The following is a 12,416-nucleotide window of genomic DNA, read 5'->3' on the forward strand; positions in this document are numbered from 1 at the left end:
TTTAGACATAAGGTAAAAAAACAAAACACAAGCATAAAAGTATATAAGTCACGATTTCTGGAAAGAAACTTTGCTGCTGAGTTTTTCAGTATGTTTCGATGCTTTGAGGCGAGTGCAAGGATCCCTGCAACAAATATGCAAAGGAAAAAACTGGGCAGCTCAAACCAAACCTCTCCCTGTACATCCTGTTACCTTCACATCTGCCCAGTTCAGTTGTTCAGACATACAGCTGTTGGCTCAAAAATGTAGATCAAATGTTGTGTGTGCGTGTGTGTGTGTGCGTGTGTGTGTGTGTGCGTGTGTGCGTGCGTGCGTGTGCGTGTGCGTGTGCGTGTGTGTGTGTGCTCTCCTTCACAGACTTCAGCTTGTCCAGGATGCTGCGGCTCGCCTCCTGACTGGCACTAGAAAGCACGCCTCTATCACCCCAGTTCTTATTGAGTTGCATTGGTTACCCATAAAATATTGTATTGAATTTAAAATATTGTTGCTCACCTTTAAAATTATAAATAATTTAGCCCCTCGTTATCTTGTCGATCTTCTTAGTCTAGATGTCCCTGGACGAGCCCTCGGGTCTTCAGCCCAATTACTCCTCCAGCCTAGATCTAGACTTAAATCTAGGGGTGACCGTGCTTTTGCCCTGGTTGCACCGAATCTGTGGAACAACCTTCCTTTCGCTATCCGTGCGTCAGACTCCGTTTTATCTTTTAAATCCCGTTTAAAAACTCATTTATTCAACATAGCTTTTCCATCTCGTTAGCATCCCTGTTTTATATTTGGTTCAATTTTTTATCTATGTACTTTATCTTTTAGCTATATCTGTTCTTAGTAACTTTGTTCTTATATCCCCTTTTATTGCTGTATAATTAGTGCCCTTAACCTGATGACATATGTGGTACTTTGTTAATAGTCTTTTATTTAATCATGTCTTAATTTTCCTGTTTTTATTGTAAAGCGCTTTGGGTTACCGCTGGTCTTTTAAACGTGCTATACAAATAAAGTTGTATTGTATTGTGTGTGTCCGTGTGTGCAGCACCTGAAATCCCTTCATCCAGCTAATGGCAGCTTGTGTTTTGACTGTGTGTGAGGGGTAAACGTTTCCTGGGAAGAGCCCGAGTTTCTCATGCTGAAGGAGGAGGGACTGTAATCACTTCGCTTTGTTTTCCGTTGTAAATGTTCACATTGTGGGAAGAAAAAGCTCCTTTGTGATTGATGAAAAGTAGAAAAACACTTCTGGCTGTTTTTTCTCAGCCTGCTGCCCTTTCAGTGGCTCTTTGATCAGATGTGGAAATACAAGATTACGTTGACGGCGTCTCTTCTGAACCCTTTCAGGTTGAACAGTCCTTCAGCTATCTGGAAATCCAGGGAATCCAAAGCAACAAGCCCACACAGGTACAAACAACATTATTGAGCTTTTTATTCATTACATCGCAGCACACATGACAACATCTGGACTACATGCACATGTGTCTCATGTAAAACATTGACAGCTTTTCCTCATGAAGCTAAAGCAGGCTTGACTCGTGTCGAGAACTCTGACGCTGTCCTCTTGTCCACTGTGTGTCCTTCTGCATCATGTTGGTCTTTTAAACTGGAGAAGTGAAAAAGGCCTCCAGCTCTGCATTAACTCACTCACCTGAATCAGCCTCCTCAGGCTTTCAGGGGAAAACCAATCATCATCATCACGGGGTGTCTGCGTTTCTTCACATCCGTGTTTCCTTCATGTCCGATTCCTTTGTGTGTGTCGCCCCCTGCAGCTGGTGTTGGAGCATGAGCACGGCTCGTGGAGCCTCCGGCTGGGCTCTGCAGAGGAAGTGGACAAGGTGATCGCTCACATTGGCAGCTGTCTGCACCGGATCTGCCCGGCAGGCGTACCGGTGTAGGTACCACACAGCCAGCAGCCGCTGGCACTGTTAGACAGAACCAGAACCTGACAGAGGGTTGGAAAGACCCTTTAAGTGTGAAATAAAGTTTTCAGTGTTCAGTTTATTCAGTAAAGTTTAGAATGATGATGAACAATTAGTTTCCATGTGATACTTAAAACAGGAAAAAGCTCATTTAACAGGAGAAGCATCTTTAACAGCACGGCACCTTTAAGGGTTTGACATCTGTTGGAGGTCATTGTGTTTGCTGGAGGGACGCATTTGTGGATGCAGAGGAATTAAAATATAAGTATGAAACAAATCTTCAGGAGACTTTTCTGGACTCTGCTAGAGTGTCGTTCCTGTAATCGGCTGCACGGTGCACGTTTGAAGCAGTCTGACGCTTTCAGATCACTGTCATGACTGATACACGTGTCGGCCTCATTATTCGTCTCTTTGACCATGTTTAATCTGAACGTGTGTGAGAATCAAGAGCCTGAGCAGGTCCAAATTGTGCAGATCTTAAGTTTAAGGTCATCTTCTTATGCACCTCTGAAGCATTTTTAGCACGGCTGTTAGTTTTAGATCCCACAGTGGATCTTTGCAGTGTGTGCAAATCCTCTACAGCAATCCTTCAACGTGGTTTCATTTTCAGGATGTTACAGAAAGTCTCTGTGATGATGGTCGCATCCATGGTGACCACTTCATGTTCACAGTAATTCAGTTCATAGAAATCAGACGTTTGTGGCCTTTGCACCCAGATGAAACCAAATGTATGTTTTCAGTCTAGTTGACTGCTAAACAAATCTCGTCATTAGTTATGAAAATGTGAGTTTAGTCCTCGTTTCTTTTTATTAGCTAATAAAGTCGAGCTTGTCTTTTTTCTTGTTTCCTGTCTTTAGTTTCAGTTGTTGCTTTGGGAGTTTTGTGAAGCTTTTGAAATGATTTTTAAGAAGTGTGGAAATGAATATGAAATGATCCTGTTTTGTTGTCCTGCTTTCTCCTCTTTTGTCCCTTCCTCTCTCTGTAAGGAAGGAAGATGATGAGGAAGTTAAACTTGAATCCCCCGGACAGGCTGGCAGCCCTGCAGGCCATCTGGGACGAGCAGGCGTCAGCTGACCTGGGACCGTGCGGTACATCATCATCACTCACTTCCCAGTTACACCAATTCACATGTTTAAAGTGTCTGTGCTTATTCGCTGCTGTCATGTGATTCTTTGCAGGCGGCTTCTCCCATCAGTACTGGTGTGTGTGTGATTACCTCCGCCAGCCGTACAGAGAGGAAGTCCAGTGGGTCGGTGCTGCTCGCTGGAATCATTACTCTTTTTAATCTGATGAACTTTGTTTCCTCTCTTTCGTCTGTAGTCATCAGCTTCTTTTCTTATCTGCCGCTTTCTGTTTTTCACTGATACCTTTTCCATCTTTTTTTCTTCGCCTGCTTCTCTCCAGATGTTTTTACTGTGATGTCACAGCCATGTTGAAGCAATAACTCAGATTCTTGTCACATCTGCTGGAGCTGCGTGTTTCTGCTCTTTTTTTAAGTTTGTGGTTTCTTTCCTCTCAGCCTCACGTCTTTTCTTGTTGTCACCAGGATGTGGACACCATCTATCTCACTCAGGACACCAAAGAGCTCAACCTGCAGGACTTTGTTCATCTGGACAACAAGTACTGAAACCACTCAACACCTCATTATGTATCGAGAGTGACTTTGAATATGGGGGGACCAGTTTGATCTTCATTTTTTATGTGCAGTATCAACGCATTTAGTTACAGATTCAGCTGTTTTGTTGTTGACGCTTCAAAAGGACTCTTGGCATCACATTTTTCATTGTGCTGGGTGAATGAGGTGTAAACTTTCAGGTCAACGTCAGCAGCAGTGTTTGATGTCCTTTTTTCTGTGTCACTGTGTGGAATAAGTGAAGGTAATGAAGGCACATTTTTGTCCTTTCAGGGATTTGATTCCAATCATTACAGTTCTGGAGTACAACCAGTGGTTCACTAAGCTCTCCACCAAAGACTACAAACTGGTAACATCCTGCACAAATCCCGCTTTACCTGTGACATAAAACATCCACACATGGCCTCCTGTGTTTTTATCATAATGTTAAAAATCCTTCGCTATATAATAAAAATTCTTTATTTATTTTTATGTGACTGGGATTCAGTTTAAGACCCGAGTCTGTTTTGTCTGTTTCAGCCGACAGATGTGTGCGACCAGATTTTGAGAGTGGTGGCTCGATCGAGCCGGCTGGAGGAGCTGGTGCTGGACAATGCTGGGCTCAAAAGGTCAGAGGTCAAATAAGAGAGCCAGGCACATGTGATTTGTGCTCATTTTCCGTTCTTCCATATTCTCCACATTTGTCAGTAAAGAATAAAAAGAGACCCCGACTGACCGATCTGCATTGTTGTTGCTCGTGTTGAGACTCTGTTAACAAAATCTTGCTAAGCCTGCTCGCTCTTCTTCTCCTGCAGTGATTTTGCTCAGAAACTGGCCGGCGCTTTGGCACACAACCCCGCCTCCACACTTCAAACACTCAATCTGAGCAACAACTCGCTGGAGGACAAAGGTTAAAAAATGTGTACACACACAGACACACACACACTACAGGCCGTGACGTATCAGCATGCCCTTAAACATCCCAGGAATACAAAAGAGGCGATGTTCTCGTAGAGCATTACTTCATTTGTTATTGTCCCGGATGAGAACTGGCATTAATTTCACTTCTCATTATGTTTAATTTTTTTTCATCTGTTAAACATTTGTTCAGAGTTCTGTTAGCAGTCTCCCTACGGGGCTTCCAGCTGCAGTCAGGCGCCCTCTGGTGGTCATTTCTTTAGCACTTTAAAGTCTAACGCACAGGTGTCGAACTCCAGGCCTCGAGGGCCGGTGTCCTGCAGGTTTTAGATGTGTCCTTGATGCAACACAGCTGATTCAAATGACTAAATTACCTCCTCAACATGTCTTGACGTTCTCCAGAGGCCTGGTAATGAACTGATCATTTGATTCAGGTGTGTTGACCCAGGGTGAGATCTAAAACCTGCAGGGCACCGGCCCTCGAGGCCTGGAGTTGGACATCCCTGGTCTAACGACTTCAAATACTGATGTTTGTTTCCTGCAGGTGTTGCAGCTCTGAGCGCTCAGTTTGCCAAACTGCCCATGGGTCTAAAGCACGTGAACCTCTCCAGGACTTCCATGTCTCCTAAAGGTGAACAAACACAGGGACACTGAGAAGACGTCCTATTTTGTGAATTCTTACCTTTTTTTTTTTTTTAAGTGTGCGTTGTTGTCATCATTTTCAGGCGTAAACAGCCTCTGTCAGGCTCTCTGCGCCAACCCGATTGTGGCCTCCACCCTCACACACCTCGATCTGTCGGGAAACTCCCTCCGAGGGGACGACCTCCCGGTATGCAGTCATCCTCGCCACCGCATCTCGTATCAAACGCCAGGCTGGGCAACACTCGAGCTACAGTCACAGTTTGTGTTTTTTGTCTTCACAGAACCTTCACAGCTTCCTGAGTCACTCAAACGTCCTGGAAACCCTCGATCTGTCCAATAGCGACTGCTGTCTGGAGCAGGTCGGAACAACTTTAAAACTAAAAAGTCGGGCTCTGTGGTTCCATCGCGTTCTGATTATGTTTTTCTTCATCGTTTGTTATTGTGCTTAGGTGTGTTCGTCCCTGCTCAGAGGATCTTTGAAGCACCTTTCTGTCCTCAACATGTCAAAAACAGTCTTTTCTCACAGGTCAGATGTTAATAAGATAACTCTTTATTGTCATTGCACAGTCATACATAGTACAGTAGTACAATGAAATTGGAAAAACTGTCCTACGTCGGCACTACATATAACACAACACGACACGATATGACACATCACAACGTAACAAACAACACAACACAGTATATTAACTTAGTATAAAAAAGAAGAATAAGTGTATGTGTATTGCACACTGTTATTATTGCACATTAATTATTATTGCACCTTGTTATAAATATAAATATTATTGTTATCGTTTTAAACATTGTTACCTCCCCCTAAAAGTCCAGGGAGGTATCCAGTCAGGTCAGCTATTTACATTGATCAGGGCTATTGCCCTGTTGTAAAAGCTGTCCTTGAGTCTATTTGTTCGGGACCTCAGCAGCCTGAACCTCCTGCCAGACGGCAGCAGCTTAAACACCCGGTGTCCTGGGTGTGTGCAGTCCCGTAGGATGCTGCGTGCCCTCTTGAGACAGCGAGTGCTGTACAGGTCCTTCAGGGAGGGAAGAGGATGTCCAATGATTTTTTGGGCCATGTTGATGACCCTCTGGAGTGCCTTTCTGTGTGCTGTGGTGCAGCTGGAGAACCACACACCGATGCAATATGTCAGCACACTTTCAATGGAGCAGTGGTAGAAGACGGTCATGATGCACCTTAGTGTGATGTCTCTGCAGATATCCAATCTGATCACAAATGATGCATTCATTTCTCTTTTGATTTCTCCTTCAGCAAATCTTATCCAACAGTTGTTTTGTCACTTGACATTTATCGATGTGTTGATGCACGTGTCCTCACAGGAAGTGTAAAGATATCCCTCCGTCCTTTAAGCAGTTCTTCAGCTCTGCTCAGGCTCTGACGTCCGTCAGTCTGTCAGGAACCAAGCTGCCTCTGGAGGCTCTGAAGTAAGACTGTGATTTAAACGACACATATTCTGTACACGTTTCACATGAAAGCAAATTCGTCTCTGAAGCGGTTTGACGCTGAAGTAAGTGCTTCAGTCGCTTTGGTCATGTTTGAGCGTAACAGGTCTCCTGTTAGTGTTTTCAGTATAACGTTTAGCTGATTTCTGGAAACCTCAGGGATGTGTTGCTGTTCACACAGAGACAGATGTTAATAAAAGGAAGGATAACCTGGAAAAAGTGACACTGATGTCTGTAAGTCACACTCGCTGATTCATTTGTGTCTCTGCAGATCTTTGCTGTTGGGACTCGGCTGCAACCCGAACCTCAGCGACGTGTCTCTGGACCTCAGCTGCTGTGAGGTAAGACTGCAGCACGCTGCGTGAGTGTGGAGACTACATGTTGTTGTGATTTGTTCTACACAGATAAAGTAAACTGGAAGTATTGGAAAAGTGTTTACAGCGACTGTCTTCTGCTCCAGCTGCGTTCTGGAGGCTCCCAGATCCTGGAGGGTTGTATTGCTGAGATTCCCAACATTACCAGTCTGGATATTTCTGACAATGGTGTGGAAATTTTACTTTTAGTATTAAAGCTGCTCCTGTACTTGCTTTGACTGTGATCTTGGTTCATTCATGTTTCCGTGCTGCCTCACGCAGGCCTGGATATGGATCTGACCACCCTGCTCGTGTGGCTGGCCAAGAACCGCTCCATCAGGCATCTTTCACTGGGCAAAAACTTTAACAACATCAAGACCAAGTGGGTGACAGACAAGCCACAAACATGGGTTTGCACTCTTTGTTTCACTGCGGCACAATTACTCACCTGGTAACGTTTCCTACAGGAATGTGGCTCAGGTCCTGGACAATCTGGTTCATATGATTCAAGAAGAGGAATCCGTAAGAAACTTTAAACACTAAATTCGTGTTTAAGGCTTTAAATTCATCCTGTTTTGATTTTAAACACTCAAAATGTGTCCGTTGCGTCCCCGTTTGCAGCCGCTGACCTCGCTGTCCCTGGCTGATTCCAAACTCAAGGCCGACCTCTCCATCGTCCTCAACGCTCTGGGCAGCAACACCTCTCTGACCAAACTGGACATCAGTGGAAACTCCATGGGAGACATGGGGGCTAAGATTCTGGCCAAAGCCCTGCAGATCAACACTAAGCTCAGGTGAGCTCAGGTGTTTCATCTTTAACTCGTGTTGTGGTGAACATCAAGAAGTTGAAGAGGATTTTAATGTCCTACAGCGATGAGCGTGGGAATCTCAAAAACATCCTGACAATCTTTTCATTTCTAAAAGTTTCTCATAGAGGATACTAAAAGAGTTATTTTCCTTTTTTGGCTGATTAGTTTTTATATTTGTTTTGTATCTGCAGGACGTTAGTGTGGGACAGGAACAACCTGAGCCCGCAGGGGCTGCAGGATGTCGCTGCCGCTTTGGAGAAGTGAGTGTCCAGGAAGGCACAGCTGCCAGCTTTAAAGCCCAGCCCCGGCTTTGGTGTTGTGTGAGTGAATCAAATGTGGTTTTTCCCCATCAGGAACTACACCATCCGTTTCATGCCTGTTCCCATCATGGATGCTGCTCAGGCGCTGAAGGCAAATCCAGAGAAGACGGAGGACGCCTTGTTCAAGGTTTTGGTTTTCTCTGTTTTGGTCGTGTAAAGATCATTTCTGTGTGATCTCACCGTGTGTTTCCTCGTGCAGATGGAGCAGTACCTGCTGAGGAACCACGAGACGCGTAAATACCTGCAGGAGCAGGCGTACAGACTGCAGCAGGGAATCGTCACCACCACCACACAGCAGGCAGGCGCAGCACAGATTTCTCTCTTGGTCTTTTGCAACAACTGTTGTGTGTTTAAGAAACAGATCTGTCAGAGAGGATGTATCTACAATAAAACCTCCCCCAGCACAGAGCGGCTGCAGAGGTGGTCAGGATCAAAGGAATGGCTTTGATCCTACTGCTTGAACTCAGACTTTACAAGTTTAAGAAACACAATGACACATTCAACAATTTGACTTAACAGTTTTATTGATTACAAAATACGCCATATCGGATTCATATCGGTATCGGCAGATATCCAAATTTATGATATCAGAATCGGTATCGTGCCATCTCTACTCTGTACTGACTTTTATTTAATTGTACAGATCAAAGGGACTTTAAATAATTAAAGTATTCAAAATATCGCGTGCAGTGTTGTCTGACCTTTGACCTCTGTGATGCAGATGATGGACATGATGTGTGTGAGGGTGCAGGATCATCTGAACTCTCTGAGGTTCACAGAGACCAGCGCCGTTCAGGAGGACATGAAGGTGGCCGAGAACCTCATGAGGGATGCCAGAAACTCCAAAACCGTAAGAACGTGCAGCTCACCTCAGATCCACCAACACTAACAGCACAGCCTGTGTGCGGCATGGAGACCGACCCAGATGCTCCTCACTCATATCCTTTACTTTTTATCGCAGCTGCTTCCCAACCTGTACCACCTGAAGAGTGCAGGCTCCACAGGTACGTGTGTCGGAGCTATTCAGGATAAACTGGAGTCGATGGCTGGAGAGATAGCTGCAGTGATGGACGACCAGCTGCAGGTAAGAACGGCCATTTTTACCCCTGAAACGTGGCTCTAATCTCGGCTGTGTGACGGGAAAGCAAGTCGAGCCTTAAACTCTAACTCGCTCACCTCAGACGATGCTGAGGTCCATGGTGGAGGCTGCAGAGGCCCTGTGTCCTAATGTGATGAAGAAGAGCAGCCTTCGCCAGGAGCTGCTGAAGGCCGGTGCGGGGAGGATGACCATTCCTCGCAGCTTTGCCACCACCACGCTGCTGGAGCAGTCCGGGGTCGACATCATCAATAAGATCAGGTCTGAAATGCAAACGAGGTTCCTTAAAAACACTTAAAGAGCTTCTGATCCTCAGCACACACACTTTTTTAAAATTGTAAAATCTTTTAATACCTTTTGATCTTAATATCCTGGGCACATGTGTAACACGTGTCTTATGTCGCCCGTGTGTGACAGTGAAGTGAAACTCGCCGTTGCCTCGTTTCTCTCTGATCGTATCGTGGATGAGATCCTGGAGTCTCTGTCCAGATCACAGCACACTCTGGTTGGTGTCCTCTTCACCTTCACCTCCACCACCTTTCTTTTTCTCCTCGTCGAGGTCTTCCTGGTTATCCCTCGTTATCTTTCTCTGGCTGTTTTCAGGCTGACCATCTGATCAGAAAGGACCAACCTCTGGTGCATCACAAGCCCCATTTGGAGATGGAAGTCTTAGATGAGACAGTTCTGCAGCCAGAGAGCTACGACCAGGATCAGAACCAAGATCGGGGAAATGACCTGGACGATATGGACTCCATGGTAGGAAAACACTAGTATGAATGATGTGCTACGAATGTTTCAAAGTCATCAGTAACAGAGCACAAGCTTGCCACATGAAGCAGGATTTAAAGAAAACAGGTCTGTTAATCCGTTCAAAGTGATCTCCTTGGGCCCCGCCCCTCCCTGAGCCCCTCCCCCCGCCCCTCCCTGAGCCTGGTTCTGCTGGAGGTTTCTTCCTGTTAAAAGGGAGTTTTTCCTTCCCACTGTCACCAAAGTGCTTATTCACAGGGGGTCTTTTCTCTGTATCCATTATTTTAGGGTCTACCTTACAATATAAAGCACCTTGAAGCGACTGTTGTTGTGATTTGGAGCTTTATAAATAAAACTGAATTGAATTTCAAACATACAAACTTGAAGACAGAGGCAGGAGATCATTTTCTGCTCTGGGTCTAAACTTCTTACATCTACAACATGGAGGAGGAGAATTCACCTCGAAGAGTGAGACTTCCACAGATGTGTGTGAGTACAGCAGAGACCTGGGAGCGGTGTTAGCGCTGCGCTAGGAGGTCACCTTGATGGGTTAACAGCTAAGCCCAAATCTGCTGTGTTTGTTTTTATGGCTGTACTCGTGAGAGTTTCACGTATTTGTGTGACAATAAAAAAAATAATGATTAACAAAAATACTTTGCTGTTTAGATGATACCCAAGTCCAAGAGGAAGAGCATTCTGGTCAGGATGCTGAGGCCCGTGTCTGTGGCGTTTGGTAAGTAACATGTTGAGTCAGGCGCCGGTGACCCTTTGAACCTGGAGGAGGTGGGAAATAAACAGTATGGAGACAGTCGGCAAGCATTTCATCCAGACGGGGAAAAGTGAACTAGATAAACAAATCTACTCATTACTGTTAGTCACTGATGAGACTGACGTCTAAGCATGTAGAAACTCTTCAAAATAAAATATAATACAGCTCCTTATAAGGCTTTAGACCAGGGGTGTCAAACATCAGGCTCGCGGACCAGAATCAGCCTGGCAGAAGTGAAGAAGGACACAGATTTGAACTGTATTTTCATAAGTTTACAATCTGTCTTCTAGTTGTTTCATGTCTTGTGTATCCAGTATCATGGGACAAAATATAACACAACATCTTAGCGTGAGGACCTGCTGCGGTGGTATTTGACTTGTTCGATCTTGACTTGTCTTTTTGAAATTCCCATGAGGCTTTGCTTCCTTCTGTCTTTGCCTGTCAGAGTTGGAGTTTGACCTCGACAAAGCTCTGGAAGAGATACCTATCCACGTCGAGGACCCTCCTCTTCCTTCTCCTTCACAGCTGGACAGAACATCAGCGTACTACGAAGACCTCCCCCCTCCCCCGACTCCACAGGACGCAAAATCTGCCCCGCTGGCCGAGCTGCCGCCCATGGAGCACAAAACTCTGGAACATCACACCAAATTCCGGCCAAAACCCAAGAGGACGAAACCCGCTCGGCCACACGTAGGTCTCTAACATCCCCAAATCGACCCTGGGATGGATGTTTGGGATTTGTTTTGTGAGTCCTTTTAGTGTAAACTCATCATCAAATAATTGAGCTCTGTTTGTCTCTTTCAGCGGGAGGCCACGGGCGGCTCGGCGCCACAGGAAGCAGAGCCGAACAGCATCATGGGAAAGCTGGACGAGGGCTTGGATGACTTCTTCTCCAAGAAAGTCATTAAACTCGGCTTCAAGTGAGCATCGTGCCAAAACTGTTTTACATATTTTCACTCTTTAAGTAATCTTACTTTTAAAAGTAACTTATTACAATAGTAACAGTTCATTACGTTACCTGAAAACAGCAGTTTGCTAAAGTACAAATATGCACATCTTTGTATTTAGCTTGGCGACCGAGGCTCAGGGGGTTGGGAAGCTCATCTTGTAACCGGAAGGTTGCCGGTTCGATCCCCAGCTCTGTCTGCCATGGTCGTTGTGTCCTTGAGCAAGACACTTCACCTACCGCCTACTGGTGATGGCCAGAGGGGCGTGATTTAGCAGCCTGGCTTCTGTCAGTCTGCCCCAGGGCAGCTGTGGCTACAACTGTAGCTGCCTCCACCAGTGTGTGAATGTGAGAGTGAATGAACAGTGGAATTGTAAAGCGCTTTGAGGGCCTCGAAAAGCGCTATATAAATCCAATCCATTATTATTATTATTGTTAGCCAGATGGTGTAAAGCCTACCGTGCATTTACCTTTGACTGTAGGCTAAATACAGGCTGGAGGACGTTTTGCGGATGTTAGAGACCTGCATGTGACCAGCTGGGATTTGTCCTCTTGAGTTTTGGATAGTGGCAGATGCATGTATTGGTTGGATTTCCTCCACCTCGTCCTCATCTGGTGCTAAACAGCTGTAGGATTGGATATTTTCCAGTCCTACAGCTGTTCAGCTCCATGTCGAGAAGTCAAAGAGACGTAAACATTGTTTTCCCTTTTTTTTGTGAGATTAAAGTGATCATTTCCCAAATTCAGTTGGTCATGTTGGTTAAGGTTTTCTTATAATTTGAACATGTTTGGCATCAAATTCACTTTTGAGACTGAATAAATTTAGATTTTCTCATTTTGAT

At 45.2% G+C, this 12,416-nt stretch overlaps 1 protein-coding gene across 2 annotated transcripts in view; it reads left to right on the forward strand.

The window, feature by feature from the left end:
• Positions 1 to 12,416, forward strand: part of carmil1 (capping protein regulator and myosin 1 linker 1) — a 31,570-nt gene that overhangs the window by 13,028 nt on the left and 6,126 nt on the right. For both annotated transcript variants that reach the window (XM_085396456.1, XM_085396455.1), the window contains exons 4-32: positions 1,330 to 1,389; positions 1,755 to 1,876; positions 2,895 to 2,992; positions 3,083 to 3,153; positions 3,451 to 3,524; positions 3,811 to 3,886; positions 4,057 to 4,145; positions 4,332 to 4,426; positions 4,979 to 5,065; positions 5,160 to 5,263; positions 5,358 to 5,435; positions 5,526 to 5,602; positions 6,412 to 6,516; positions 6,806 to 6,875; positions 6,995 to 7,076; positions 7,170 to 7,269; positions 7,355 to 7,409; positions 7,509 to 7,681; positions 7,888 to 7,956; positions 8,050 to 8,143; positions 8,216 to 8,314; positions 8,738 to 8,866; positions 8,978 to 9,100; positions 9,198 to 9,373; positions 9,530 to 9,617; positions 9,716 to 9,868; positions 10,526 to 10,592; positions 11,074 to 11,318; positions 11,433 to 11,548. In XM_085396456.1, the coding sequence (XP_085252582.1) occupies positions 1,330 to 1,389; positions 1,755 to 1,876; positions 2,895 to 2,992; positions 3,083 to 3,153; positions 3,451 to 3,524; positions 3,811 to 3,886; positions 4,057 to 4,145; positions 4,332 to 4,426; positions 4,979 to 5,065; positions 5,160 to 5,263; positions 5,358 to 5,435; positions 5,526 to 5,602; positions 6,412 to 6,516; positions 6,806 to 6,875; positions 6,995 to 7,076; positions 7,170 to 7,269; positions 7,355 to 7,409; positions 7,509 to 7,681; positions 7,888 to 7,956; positions 8,050 to 8,143; positions 8,216 to 8,314; positions 8,738 to 8,866; positions 8,978 to 9,100; positions 9,198 to 9,373; positions 9,530 to 9,617; positions 9,716 to 9,868; positions 10,526 to 10,592; positions 11,074 to 11,318; positions 11,433 to 11,548 (2,975 nt within the window). The remainder of the gene's footprint in view (positions 1 to 1,329; positions 1,390 to 1,754; positions 1,877 to 2,894; positions 2,993 to 3,082; positions 3,154 to 3,450; positions 3,525 to 3,810; positions 3,887 to 4,056; positions 4,146 to 4,331; positions 4,427 to 4,978; positions 5,066 to 5,159; positions 5,264 to 5,357; positions 5,436 to 5,525; positions 5,603 to 6,411; positions 6,517 to 6,805; positions 6,876 to 6,994; positions 7,077 to 7,169; positions 7,270 to 7,354; positions 7,410 to 7,508; positions 7,682 to 7,887; positions 7,957 to 8,049; positions 8,144 to 8,215; positions 8,315 to 8,737; positions 8,867 to 8,977; positions 9,101 to 9,197; positions 9,374 to 9,529; positions 9,618 to 9,715; positions 9,869 to 10,525; positions 10,593 to 11,073; positions 11,319 to 11,432; positions 11,549 to 12,416) is intronic.

Source organism: Rhamphochromis longiceps, linkage group LG22 (genome assembly GCF_057381845.1).
Source record: "Rhamphochromis longiceps isolate RC_006_pf linkage group LG22, R_longiceps_female_GT1.1, whole genome shotgun sequence".
NCBI classification, from domain to species: domain Eukaryota; kingdom Metazoa; phylum Chordata; class Actinopteri; order Cichliformes; family Cichlidae; genus Rhamphochromis; species Rhamphochromis longiceps.